Here is a 14,970-nt window from a genome sequence, read left to right on the forward strand (position 1 = left end):
TGAGGAGAGGTTGGCTATGTGGAGATCACTGCCTATAACACTCTTAGGACGGATTGCCCTGTACAATATGACTATAGTACCTAAATGGCTGTATGTATTCCAAACTATCCCACTCTACCTAAAGAAAAAAGACGAAAAGACCTTGGACAAGGCATTGCAGAAATTCCTCTGGCAGGGGAGAAGGGCACGTTTGCCTATATCCACATTAATAACCCCAGTGGAATATGGAGGACTGGGACTACTGAGTATACGACATATGACAGTGGCTTGTGGAATGCGTCACATTAACGACTGGTTCCGAGGCACAGAGGACTTTTCCAATACAAGTTTGGAGTTACAAGTGGCACCAGAGCACCATTTTACAAATCATCTTCACGTGGGAGGTGGTCCAATACCTGAAGTATTAAAGTACTCATGGATAATGCCGTCAGCCAAAGCTACATGGCACTGGATATGCCGGTTACACAAGTTCTCAGCAAGAGTGACTCCATTTAGATCCATATGTGGAAATAGAGGTTTTGCACCTGGAAACATGTACGCGGTGTTCCACAGGTGGAAAAGTAAAGGAATGATATACCTAATGCAGGTGCTCAATCGGGAGGGCAAGATAAAGCCGTTTGCGGAACTGCAGAAAGAATTTGGTCTTGCAGTAACAGATGAATTTCATTATAAGCAGCTCAAACATTATGTGAATACCTTGCCATGGGAGTGGTTAGCAGAAGACGCCCAGGAGGAACTGGCATCTGCCTTTTCGATGGAAGCACAGCAAAAAGTCCCACTCGCTTTTCATCATCGGCATATCCGTGATACTGTAGAGGAACTGGATTATAAAGGATTGGCAGAGCAATGGAGTAAAGATCTACCGATCATGATACAAGCTTCACAGTTACAAACACACATCCTATCCATCAGACAACTATCTAAAGTAGCAAACCATTGGGAATTACAGTATAAATTTGCATTGAGACTATACATAGCTCCTCGAAGAGCATTCCATATGGGTGTGTCTCCATGGGGCTCATGCCCGAAATGCGGAAAAGAAGGAGCGACACTAGGACACATGTTCTGGGCCTGCCGGAGCGTTCTGACATTCTGGAGGAGCATTACAACGTATGTCTCACAGTTATGGAACACGACTTGGAGGTGTGAGGTGACCTTGCTGTTTGGACAACCGAGGTTGAGCACACCTAGCCCAGGGGGGCTCAAAGAATTTGTACTTAAATCGACCATTGTAGCTAAACAAGTCATTTTGTCAGAATGGATCTCAACTAAAACACCCACAAGACAACAATGGAGAAGCAAGCTATTGCACTTGCTGAGAGTAGAACGGCAGGGAATCCATGACCTAGACTCAGAAACAGGAAAGAAATTTCAAAAATGTTGGACTCCCTTTTGGTTGACACTAACCCCAGCAGCCCGAAGTCATCTTTTGAACATTTGAACAGTTAAAGACAATTAAGAGGACATATCTATTAAAGGAGAAGTAGAATAGATCAGATCAGAATGTTGTTGATGTGAAGGTTTAATGAGGAAGTCATTGAAAAGAAAGGAAAAGGGGGGGAAGGCAAAGGGAGGGGGGAAAAGGGGGGGGGAAGGGGGGGGGAAGAAAATGGCAATACTGTTAAATAATGTTAAAAAGGGGGAAAAACGGCTTGGAAAAAAGGAAATGTACATACTATGGTTGTATTCCCAGACACGAATTGTAAAATCGGAGATGTTGTTAAACTCTGAATGATTTGCCAATTTGAATAAAAAAGATTGAAAAATAAAATAAACCATTAGCCTTTTAATACTCCTCATCGTATGGGGCCAAGAGTCCCATGATTTAAGACCTGCAATTCCTCAAGCCTCACTGAATGAAAACAAGGGATGTCCAGAAGATATCAGGCCTAATATTCAGACTACGGGAGTCCAGATATTCAATATGCCAGGCCGTTTCTGGTGACCAGCACTGAATATATATTTTATTTTTGACCGGTTTAAACTTAATTGGCCAAGTCGATTAACACAAAACTCCTAGCCACCCACCTGGGGTTACCCCATGGCCACTGAGAGGGTCTATCCCCAGCACAGCTCAAGTCCCACCTGCATTAGCTGCTTGTGCTCTACACTAGCACCCTCCTCCCACCAACTGGGTCACAACTGCCTGTGGACGAGTCTTCTGCTCTCCAGTTATTCCCAGTGATTTCTAGGTTAATGGAGCCACACTCCCAGTGGTCCCACAGTTCCCAGAAATCACTCACAAACCCAACACACAAACCACCAGGGTTCTCTATCAGTCCAGACAAGCAGAACGAACAAACAATTGTGTTTATTCTCAGAACTTGGAACATTGGACAAAAAAGTGCAATTGGCAAACAATAACTGAAATATGGATCAATTATAACACTAACTAAACATCTATATACTGTCTAAACAGTACCTGGGAAGATCAGGACATATAATTCACATAGCCTCAGCAAAGAGTACATAAATACATAAGTATTGCCATACTGGGACAGACCAAAGGTCCTTCAAGCCCAGCATCCTGTTTCCAACAATGGGCAATCTAGGTCACAAATACCTGGCAAGATCCCAAAAAAGTACAAAACATTTTATACTGCTTATCCCAGAAATAGTGGATTTTCCCCAAGTCCAATTTAATAATGGCCTATGGACTTTTACTTTAGGAAGCCATCCAAACCTTTTTAAAACTCTGCTAAGCTAACCGCCTTTACCACATTCTCTGGCAACAAATTCCAGAGTTTAATTACACATTGAGTGAAGAAAGCTTTTCTTCAGTTCATTTTAAATGTACTACTTTTTAGCTTCATCGCATGCCCCCTAGTCCTAGTATTTTTGGAAAGAGTAAACAGACACTTCACGTCTACCCATTCCACTCCACTCGTTATTTTATAGACCTCTATCATATCTCCCCTCAACTGTCTCTTCTCCAAGCTGAAGAGCCCTAGATGCTTTAACCTTTCCTCATAGGGAAGTCGTCCTATCCCCTTTATCATTTTCACCACCCTTCTCTGTACCTTTTCTAATTCCACTATATCTGTTTTTGAGATGCGGTGACCAGAATTTAACACAATATTCAAGGTGCAGTCGCACCATGGAGCAATACAAAGGCATTATAACGTCCTCATTTTTATTTTCCATTCTCTGTCTCTCTTTCTTCCTGGCTAAGACTGAAGTAACAGCCAGCATCTGCTGGGTAACTTTCAAAACTCCAGGCCAATCAAAGCCCAGAACAATCAAGTTTCAAATAAAAACTGGTTACATCACTGCAAGGCACTTCCTATTATCTGTGTGTGCCAAATAAAAGAAAGAGAAGTCAGTCCTGTGTAGCAGCTTTAATCATAAACATGCACCATCTTCTGGCCAAACAGGAGAAATACACTTCAGACATAATTAAACAGGAAAATATCCAATACATTTTACAGGCTTAAAACACACAGTTTCTTCACATTCAGCGCTGACCAGTTAAGTTTAAAACAGCCAAAGATAGGCCTGCTATTTCTGCGGCCCAATTTGGCTGCCAAACTTAGCCAGCAATGCACTGCATATTAGTGGATAGCCAGATATTTAGGGCAATATAGCCAGTTATCCACTAAGCGCTGATGGAATATTTAGCGGGAAATAGTCGGCTAAGCGCTATTTAACAAGCCAAGAGCCGTTCCTGGCCGGTTAAATAGCGCTGAATATCAGGCAGGTTGAATTTATCTCACACCTATTTCTGTAGTAACTCAAGGTGAGTTCTATTCAGGTACATTGGGTATTTCCTTTTCCCCGGAGGGCTTACAATCTGAGAGTTAAATGACTTGCCCAAGGATTTGAAGCAGTGGCATAGCAATGGGTGGGCCTGGGTGGGCACAGGCCCACCTAATCTTGGTTCAGGCCCACCCAGCTACAGCGCCACACTGCTCTCTTCCTCCCTCTCCTCCTTGGCATCCCGGCATCTGCACTCTGGCATCTGAACCCCTTCTTTCCACGGTGTTGGTACAGGTATCCTCGGTGCCTGCAGCGAATCATTGTTGCTGCTTGCACTGGCCCCACAGGCTTCCATCTGCAGCATTCCACGAGACAGGAAACAGGCAATGATGTCAGCGAGGACTGAACATGGCAGATAGAAGCCATGAATGAATCGCTGCAGGCGCCAAGGACGCCTGTACCGACATTGGGGAGGGACGTAGTTCAGAGACAGGAGCGCAGATGCCGGGACGCCACAGAGGAGAAGGACAAGATGAGTAGGTGAAAAAAAATGTATGTTCTTAAAAAATATCTCCAGGAAGATATTGATATTTGTGGTGTGTGGTTGGGGGGGGGGGGGAGGGGGCACATGCGCATGGAAAGGCCCATCCAATTTACCTCTGGGCCCATCCAAAGTACCGAGTCTGGCTACGTCTCTGATTTGAAGCGGGCTTCCCTTGTTGTCAGCCCAGTGCTTTAACCACTAGGCAGGTCATGGCTGCAGGATCACTTCCTGCCTTATCATTGTAGTGCTCTCCTTTCAGGTGACCTCTCTCTTCCAAGGCAGCATCCACAGATGCTGCCAGACTGGAGGTAGGACTTCTCTATTAGGTCTCCTCTGCCTCAGCTTCTCCAAGTAGCATCAAAAGATCAAACTTGTTTTCTGAGAGCCAGGAACTCTTTGCACTGTGTGCATACATTCAATCTCTCACCAACTGGGAGATAATCATACATACAGCACTCAACAGAAGAGATTGAATAGCGTCCATCTCACTGCCGTCTACATATTAGTAATGGTAAGTTGTTTAGTAATTTAAAGTTGCTAAGGGAGTAAGAATGCATAAACTAATGTAAAGGGCTTTAAGATTATTTGGTACATTTTATGCTTGTATGTTATATTTGTTTCTCGCTGAACTAGAAATAATTTATTTAGGTTACATTACTTGCTGATGAAAATACCCTGTAGTGACAAGTGTCTCTCTTGTCTAATTAATATGATAACTGAGTATGCATTAAGAGATGTTTCTGAGGTGAGTGGGAGTGGTGAGTGGGAGTTTAGGAGGGTGGGTTAGAAAGCAAACTAAAGTAAGGCCAAGGAATGTTTAGACCCTGAAACAAACCTAATACCTATCTTTGAATGTTCTAGGACTATAACTACTAAATTTAGTCTAACAGAAAAGATTTTTAGATCATAAGCAATCCAGTACCTCCTACCTTTTAATGTTCTAGGCCTATAACTACTAAGTTTAACCTAAAGCAAAAGAATTTTATAATATTTAAACAAACTAATAAATAATGGTTGCTTTTAAACTTGAAATAGATTTTATCCATAAACCCACAAATTCTCTTTTTTCCCCAAACTTTAAATTACCAAGGGGGTCTTTTACTAAAGCTTAGCTCAAGTTATCTGCAGCAGGGCCCATTTTATTCCTATGGGCCCTGCTGCAGATAACTCGAGCTAAGCTTTAGTAAAAGACCCCCCAAATCTCCCAGCAAAGTAATATTAACTTATCCAGATAGGCTTCCTCTGCTCTTGGAATTCTCTTATTGCCTTTAATTTGTCACTCGTATTTCATCCCCTTGCCTGTTTCATTTTCAGCCTTTCTTTCTGTCAATGCAGGTAGTGGAGAAGTTGATCCGTGGACTTAATATGGAAGACAGCTACAATATGTTTGCCCTCTTTGAGCACAGCAGATGCATGGAGAAGGCCATTGAGAGCAGAGTGATTGTTGCAGACATCCTGGCCAAGTTTGAGAGGTACTCATTACATGGGAATGTTGTATCGGGTGTACTTCTTTCTGTCAGCTCCTTAAACTGAGTAGAGGATTTGTTTAGGTTTGATTCCAAATAGGAAATATGCACTTGAACTGCAAGTCTGAATCCAAAGATGAAATAGTGACTCCTGAAATTTTGGGACATTCATAGTAACATAGTAGATGACGGCAGAGAAAGACCTGTACGGTCCATCCAGTCTGCCCAACAAGATAAACTTATATGTGCTACTTTATGTGTATACCTGACCTTGATTTGTATCTGCTATTTTCAGGGCACAGACCATAGAAGTCTGTCCAGCACTAGCCCCGCCTCCCACTACCGGCTCTGCTACCCAATCTCCGCTAATCTTCTGAGGATCCATTCCTTCTGGATTCCGTTATGTTTATCCTACGCATTTTTTAATTCTGTTACCGTTTTCATCTCCACCACCTCCTGCGGGAGGGCATTCCAAGCATCCACCACTCTCAAATACTAACTGACATTTTTCCTGAGTCTGCCCCCCTTCAACCTCATTTCATGTCCTCTAGTTCTACTGCTTTCCCATCTATGGAAAAGGTTTGTTTGCGGATTAACACCTTTCAAATATTTGAACGTCTGTATCATATCACCCCTGTTTCTCCTTTCCTCCAGGGTATACATGTTCAGGTCAGCAAGTCTCTCCTCATAAGTCTTGTAATGCAAATCCCATACCATTCCCATTAAAATAATAATTGTGTGATAGTCTCATTATAACCCTGGAATCCCCAGAACCATCTTAGTAAATATATTGACTTAATATCTGGAGACCCCTGAATTCTCAGTATCACCCTTTTGAAATGAAGATGAGTGTTTCTCACATGCATCTCTGGAAGTCATATCCACACAGGCCCCTCTTTCAGCTGTTCCCAGGATGGCATATACAAGTCCTAATGAAACCTGATGTACTGCTGCAGATGGTGAATATATTAACCTTTGAGGTATTCTGGGGGCAAAGCCAAAAGTTAACTAGGTAACAGCGATGTTCAGTGTTATCTGGTAAGCTTTAAGTATTAGAAGTCAACATATTACTACATTCACTGTATTTGTTTACGATTAGGACTGCAGAGCAGACTTGGCTAAAATTCCACTTAAAGTGAATTGGACAAATGATATAAATAACTTTATGTGGATTCAGCCCCCATTGAAAATTAGTTGAAGATCATTCCTCATGAGAAAATGTATTCATACATACATGCTACTACATTGATATGTGGTTTTTCCAAAATAACAGTAGGAGATACTGAAGGCAAATGAGCTCTCCCCATCCCCAAGGTTTTGGGGAGATGTAGGATTATTTTTGCTGGAATAAACTCTTGAGCAGGGAACGGGAAAGGGCTATGATTGAATTGTCAGCACAGGAAAGAAAAAGTTGCCAACTGTAATATGATAGGTCAGTGGGTAACCAGGCAATATTAGTACAGGGGTGGGAAATTGCTAAATTTCATGGATGAGAGGTAGAGGAAGGTCCATATGCACAGAGGCACCCAGAGCAGTAAGCCTTCCAAACACAGAGGTGCCTGAAGCTGCAGCACTACTGGCAAAGAGACGTATAGCAGCTGAGAGATTCTGGATCAGTGACCACTCCAGGCAAGAGGAAGTTTCAGCAACTAACTGAGAGGCAGTACAGTCACATCCCTTGAAAGGGTGGACAAGACAGCAGCAGAGCTAGGCTAGGTACCACGGATACTCCTGGGACTTCCAACAGCCAATGGTCAGTTGTATTCCTACAGATGAATGAGACTTGGGGTACAGTGGGAAGGACAATGGGGTGAACAACTAGTAGGAGGACATGGGAGAGAAACAAGAACTCCTTATCAAGTTATTAACATTGTGTTGGGCAGGGGCGTAGTTCATCTCTGGGACTCATTGCTGGAGGATGTGGCAAAAACAGTTAATGTGGCTCTGTTTGAAAAAAGATTTAGACAGATTCTTGGAGATAAAGTCCATAAACCATTATTGAGGTAAACCTAGGGAAAGCTACTGCTTATTCTCAGGGGTATGTAGCATGGAATCTTGATACTTTTTGGGATCCTCCCAGGTATTTGGAAACTGGATTGGCCACTATTAAAAATGGGATACTGGGTTAGATAGACCTTTGGTCTGATACATTATGACAAATTATTATGTTACTTTGTCTTGTTAGCAAGCTTTTCCACATTTCTTCTCCTGGCCACAGTCCATGTCCTCCTGAGTCCTACTTTGTTTTTCACAGAGTAAGAAATCAAAAGGAAGAAGATGAGAAGAAGCTCTATTTTAAGCTCTACTGTTACCTGGACGTTGATAATGTTCCAGAAGAAGGCGTGGAGTTTGCTTTCATGTTCGAGCAGGTAAGTCTTTGTGATGGCTATTGAAGGAGAATTACGTCTTCCAGATCAGACACAGGGAGATGCAAGGTATTGACAGCGAAAAACAGAAGATCTAAACTGGATTACTACAAGAGGAAGCATACATGAAGCAAAAGAAACAGATGCCCAGGAACCTAGTGAGAAAGGCCTTACATTTCTGTAGAAAGGAATGTGGATGAGATAGTGTAAGTGAGTAAAAAGGAGGTGTGACTACTGTAAAAATGGGAGAAAGGCAAGGTTTCAGCCAATCAAAACAACATCAAAGTAGTTTATTATTTATTATTATGCCTTCTTGAGCCAGTTGGTGCATCAAGCAGACAAATGCATCTTCCACACTTGTGTTTCATCAATTGCTTCTGACCAATTGATATCTAGCTCAGTGAGGGTCTGTTCAATTGTTTGACCACGTCAATCTTGACCTTCCTAGGCCTCTTTTCCCCTTCTAGTTTCCAGTTCCTGGCTTGACTTGATACACACTCGATATCATTCTTTATAGGTTCCCTAACCATTTAAGCAGCTGATGTTGTAGTGTCTTAATAATTAGTGGCTGTTTAGGTGACTCTCTAACCACTTATCTTGCTACATGACATGTAGGATTCTTCTTAAACTGTATGAATCCAAACTGTCTAGACTTGGCCACTGCAGGAAGCAGTATATTGGGCTAGATGGACCATTGCTCTGACCCAATATGGCAAATTCTTATGTTCTTATGGTTCTGTAAAGACAACAAGGAATCAAATAATACACCTAGATAGTGATTTTCTGTCATTATTGGTATATTATAGCCATCAAGGGAGAAACAAGTAGGACAGTTAGAACATAAGAATAGCCATACTGAGTCAGACCAATGGTCCATCTAGCCCAGTATCCTGTTTCCAAGAGTGGCCAATCCGGGTCACAAGAACCTGGAAGAAACCCAAATAGTAGCAACATTCCATGCTACCAATCCCAGGGTAAGCAGTGACTTTCCCATGTCTTTCTCAATAGCAGGCTATGGACTTTTCCTCCAGGAACGTGTCCAAAAATTTTTTAAACCTAGATACGCTAACTGCTGTAACCACATCCTCTGCCAATAAGTTCCAGAGCTTAACTATTTGTTGAGTGAAAGAATATTTCCTCCTATTCATTTTAAAAGTACTGCCATGTAACTTCATTGAGTGTCTCCTTGTCTTTGAAAGTGTAAAAAATCAATTCACTTTTACCTGCTCTACACCACTCAGGACTTTGTAGACATCTATTATATCCCCCCCTCAGCCATCTCTTTTCCAAGCTGAAGATCCTGTTTTCACTCAATAAATAGTTAAACTCTGGAACTCTTTGCCAGCGGATGTGATAACAGTGGTTAGTTTATTTGGGTTTAAAAAAGGTTTGGACAAATTCCTGGAGGAAAAAGTCCATAGTCTGCTATTGAGACAGACATGGGAAGCAACTGCTTGCCCTGGGATTTGTAGTATGGAGTGTTGCCGTGATTTGCATTTCAGTTTTTGTATGCATGTCTTTGTAGTGTATCAGGTGAGGTTCTGTCCACCTTCTGCATCTACAACTGAGGTGAAGGATTCTGCTAGCATGTAGTGCCTGTGTAGGAATCTGTAACAGTCCAGCGTGTTCCAATTTCCCAGAAGTAGATATATTGGTGCTTTACGGCTCAGTATAATTTTTATAGCACTGTCTTTTTGTAGGTGAATTAGGGCTGTTATGGTTGGTAAGTTTGCTATACAGATTTTGAATGTGTCTTTTCTAGGGTTACCATATGGCTCCAGAAAAAGGAGGACAAATTGAGCCAGTCTGGGTTTTACTTCCGTTGCTTTCAAAGGAAGTAAAACCCGGACTGGCTCATGGTAACCCTAGTCTTTGCAGGGTTTTGTGTTATTGGTCTCCACATCCTGTAGAGTCACCACATAAACAAAATCCCATCTGATTTAATCAAAGTGTCTGGCTGTGGAAGAGCATGTGCTGGTCCTGAGATGATAATCACAATCTGAATACTTTGGAGCTGAAATTCAGACCACAGGAGTTAGACCAGCTGAGCTTGGATATTCAATGCCAGGCTGTTTCCAGTGACTGGCACTGAATATCCAGTTTATTTTTGGCCGGTTTACAGATAACCAGCTAAACCAACTTAAAAAATTAGCAGATAGATGGTTATTTCGGGCAATATTCAGCGGGGGATAGTCAGTTAAGCACTATTTAACCAGTCAGCAGCTGTTCTGGTCAGTTAAATAGCGCTGAATATTGGGGGTTTGTACATGACATGTTGTAAGAGGGGTAGCTCCATTGTTCGGAAATATAGAGTTTGTGATACAGAACTGGAAGTGCAGGATTTATATTGAGATTCTATCCAACCCTGTAGAGAATTCAGCTTTTATGCCACATAGAAGAATTTATTGAATGATGTTATCAATTATAATGGCGGTTTTACCCAAGAGCTGAAACTAGCTGGAGGAGGAGAGTTTCTTTATGCATAGAAGGCCATGTTGTCTTATTTTGCTAATTTAAAAAAGGGGGTTGGTGGGAAGGTGTTTGATGTAGTGAGCATGATTTTATTTATTTTTATTTATTAGGATTTATTTACCATCTTTTTGAAGGAATTCACTCAAGGCGGTGTACAGTAAGAATAGATCAAACATGAGCAGTAGGCAATTAGAGCAGTAAAAATATTCAAACAACAATACAAATGATGTGTGGAAATTTCACTTTGGCTTGCCACCCCAAATATTTCTGTCTAGAGACACCACTGGTTGTAAGTTTAAAAGAATACAAAGTCCTATGGCTGCTAGAGGTCATGGTAGCCATTTTGAATACAGAGCCAGAATGGGCAGTAGTGAGTGGGGATTGTTTCTGCCCTCCCTCCACTAGACCACCAGAGACCCTTAAGATAGGCCCGAGAGGCCTACAGGAGGTGGGGGAACCTGCAGGAGGGGTGAGGCTAGTAGGAGAAAGCTTTTTTATGGGAGTTCAGGAGGAGAAAGGTCTGGGGGGGGGGGGGGGTCAGGAGGATCGACAAGAACATAAAAAGTGAATATTCATCCACTCCTTGGTTAGCTAACTGGGTAAAATTTGCACAGCTGCAGCTGTCACAGTGTCGCTGAATATCGATGGGTGGCCAGCTCAGCAGGGTTTAACCCTTCTAAATATCAGACTTGTAATTTTTTAAACTTTTTATGTGGACCTAGTGGAGCCTCATCTTGGTTTTACATGTTGATCTGTCTGGATACTTACATTTACCTTCTCAGCTCTGTGTTGAATAACTTGCTTTCTTACTTACAGGCTCATGAAAGTATTATCAGAGGCCATTTCCCAGCCCCTGAGGAAACCCTGCAGCGACTTGCAGCACTGAGGCTACAGTATGTGTGTGGAACCTATTCCAAAGCCTCATGGTCTTTGGAGACGATCTATCCTGTAGCCCGGCTTAGGACCAAAATCCTACAGTCCACTAGAAGCAGCAGCACCTGCTCTGGTCATGCTTTGGAGAATAGAAGGACAAGCTTCCTGGAAGGGACCATAAAACGTGGTTTCAAGGCAGGTTCTATGAAGAAGCAGCAGATGGCAGAAGAGCAGATTTTGGAAATGTGGGTGAAGGAGGAACTATCAGCCACTCGGAGCAGTATTTTGGAGAAATGGAGTAGGCTACAGGGTATGTCTCACCATGATGCCATGGTGAAATACATGTCTATTGTCAAGGAGTGGCAAGGTTATGGCTCAACACTTTTTGATGTACAGGTAAGACATTATTACGGTCTGATCTAGTCAATAAAAGCCTTAATAAAACAGGAAGAGTGCACATCCTCGCTTCTGTCCAGTAAACACTGCTGACGTTGAAGGTATCCACAACAAACCTAGACCAACTTTCCCAGAAGTGTTGGCATGGCTCTTGTAACATCAGCCCCTCCCAGTCTGGATTGCTGCATCCGCTGCCCCAGGATCAACTTTCCCTACAGCAGATGAATTTGTGCACATGCACCGTTTTTATAAAGGCCAATTTCTGAGGCTGAAATGGCGTTGGAAATGATTTCCTGTAGGGTAATTCCTTAAGGCATTTCTGTGTGTAGATTTACTGGTCCATGTTTAGCCGGAAGTGGGAGCATTTCTTTAAAAGCTGACTGCCGCTGGCTAACTTAGACCTGGATACTCAGAGACAAGTCAAACAGAGAGGGTAAGCAGCATACATGAAAAGTACACAAACCAAAAAAGCAACACTGGGCCTTCAAGACTGAGACAACAGTAGCGATACGAAATAAACCTCCTGTTTTTCGATACGAAATAAACCTCCTGTTTTTGCAAAAACAGGAGGTTTATTTTGTATCGCTACTGTCCGTTGTGACAGATTCTTTTGGCTGCAAAGTTTTTCTCCGTTTAATCTCGGAGGCATTGGAGATATATATACACTTCATATAACTTATGCCCAAATCCTGACCCCTGAGGCAGGCATTGTTTTACGCTGAAACACGGCCCGTGTCAGGTCATTTACCAATAAAATACTCCTGTTGTCTCAGTCTTGAAGGTCCAGTGTTGCTTTTTTGGTTTGTGTACTCAGAGCCAAGCTGAATATTCGAGTCCTTGCTGGTGTGCTGACGTTATGCGGGTACGGTCGACGTTCCCTGCTGTACACACACAGCTAACCGGCCCTAGTTAGAGCTGCTTTTAATTCAGTCCTACATGCAGACACTGGAACTGAATATTTCTTGGGCTACATCGCTTCTGGCTCCCACCGACTCTTTACCTGGATGGAAGCGCCAGAGTGGATATTTAATGTCTCTGGCTAAATATCGACCTCTGGGCTGGCCAGTGCAGTTTAACTGGACAGGATCCTGTCTTTCCCAGTTAAATCACTTTAAATATCGCCCCACAAGGGTGATTTACCACCACAGTATACTTTTTATTGGTACCATGACTAATATGACTCTCTTACTTTACAGACTAATTTTTCTTTTTCCCTGTGGCAGTTTACTTTAAAATATACATTCCCACAACACATCACTAGATCAATATATATATAAATGGATACACAGTGAGGAGCCCACTGCACTTTCCATTGATTAGTCAATGTTTTCACCCATTATGTGTGATTACTCATTTGAATACACAGTTTCACATCTACGGTACTTCATGTTAGATGTCACCTTCGTCATGTTATTTTAATTACTGCATTTGTTATTAGTGTTTGCTCATATACTTGCACTAAAACACACACTTCATCAAGAGATGTAATGGATGTATTGCTTCCTGAATGTGAGGTTTTACCTCTTAATTATATATAGTTTTAAGGTCCTTTTTCTGAACACCAAAGCATTTCTTTTTAATCTTTTAATGTTATTCTATGATATGGTTCTTATATACATATCTCAGTAGAGAGATGTGGTAGCTGTGTTAGTCCACTTTTAAAGGTAATCAATAGAAATAAAACAAAATAAAACATGGAAAAGAAAATAAGCTGATACTTTTTTTATTGGACATAACTTAATACATTTCTTGATTAGCTTTCGAAGGTTGCCCTTCTTCATCAGATCATTAATAAGCAAATGTTGGTAGATGACAGTATATATATAAGTGAAACATCAAAGCATTTCAGTGACAGTCTAACAGGATGATGGTGGGTTAGGTGAGAGACAGGAAGAGTCAGGTGGATGAGGGACAGGGAGATATGCATGGAGACAGGAGGGTGACAAAGCAGTACAATTTTATGGTTTATAATGGTGGTTTATAATGGTGGGTGTCAAAATATTTAATCATTCTGACTTCAAAGGTCTTACGTTCCTGTATTGTTTTAAAGTTACCTTTCAGGATTCTTACCATGAAATCACTGGTACAGTGTTCTGGTTTTGTAAAGTGCTGCTGAATAACGACACACGATCGATTTAAATGGCAGGAGCCTATCCTGCTACTTTAATCCTTTTGAATATCAGCTGGCTTTAGTCGCATTGAGAAAAGGCATTCCCAGGAAGGAGGGGGGGATTAGCTCAGGAAAAGGAAAGAATATTCTTTGGTTGTATTTCCAGTATCTGTAGATGTTCTGTACCTATGGCAGGTTTCAAGCGAAAACTGTGGAGAAAAGTCCCGAGTACAATCTGCCTGTGGACCAGCGTCATAGTGAGGCCGGCTGACACCCGGGGCGGGTCGCCGCTGCCCCCCCCCCCCCCCCGGGTGCAGCATGGCGCAACCCCACCCCCACCCCGGAGTGCATCTTTACCGCTGGCGCTCTGCCCCGCCGAGTGCACGTCGTCTCTGGGAGCTGCGTCGGCTCCGTTGGTTCCCTGCTTTCTCTGCCCCGGAACAGGAAGTAACCTGTTCCAGGGCAGAGAGAGCAGTGAACCAGCGGAGCCGACACCCCCCCAGCGCGTACACCCGGGGCGGACCGCCCCACCGCCCCCCCTTCCTATGCCACTGCTGTGGACTTTAATTCAAAGCAAACAGAGGGTGATTCTCAGCTGTGACAAATCCAGGTACAGTTAGCCAAATTCAGCTGAGTTACCTGCTGAAGTCATATGGCTCAATAAGCTGCCCTCAGATCCAATGGATTCCTTCCCTGGTTACCTTAACCGGATAAAGACAGCCCAGTGGTGCAGCACATGAGTCACACTCCTCACTCCTCTCCTCCCAGGCTTCACTGGTTCAAATTTAATCATTCATGTAGTCCACTGAAAATTAGCCACAATTGTTAAAAATAGCGTTCTCTTTTCAACATAGATCCCACAGTTTACAGGATAATTTTCAGAGCTTTTCCTTCATATAAAAAATACCAATTTTACTCACAAAAATGAGCAGTTGAAAAGTTTTCCACCCTGTCCTTGGGTAGGAGTGTGCTCATTGTTACTCAGTACATCTAAGTTTATCCGCATTTATGGGTGTGTGGGGCGTACACCGATAACAACACCTGGGG

At 42.6% G+C, this 14,970-nt stretch overlaps 1 protein-coding gene across 1 annotated transcript in view; it reads left to right on the forward strand.

Moving 5' to 3' along the window:
- The window catches only part of LOC115475155 (unconventional myosin-X-like), a 290,858-nt gene that overhangs the window by 241,394 nt on the left and 34,494 nt on the right, over window positions 1-14,970 (forward strand). Inside the window, exons 35-37 of the mRNA XM_030210896.1 lie at window positions 5,576-5,731; window positions 7,977-8,075; window positions 11,361-11,813. Of these exons, the coding sequence (XP_030066756.1) occupies window positions 5,576-5,731; window positions 7,977-8,075; window positions 11,361-11,813 (708 nt within the window). The remainder of the gene's footprint in view (window positions 1-5,575; window positions 5,732-7,976; window positions 8,076-11,360; window positions 11,814-14,970) is intronic.

This window comes from Microcaecilia unicolor, chromosome 7, assembly GCF_901765095.1.
Source record: "Microcaecilia unicolor chromosome 7, aMicUni1.1, whole genome shotgun sequence".
In the NCBI taxonomy this organism is placed as follows: Eukaryota; Metazoa; Chordata; class Amphibia; order Gymnophiona; family Siphonopidae; genus Microcaecilia; species Microcaecilia unicolor.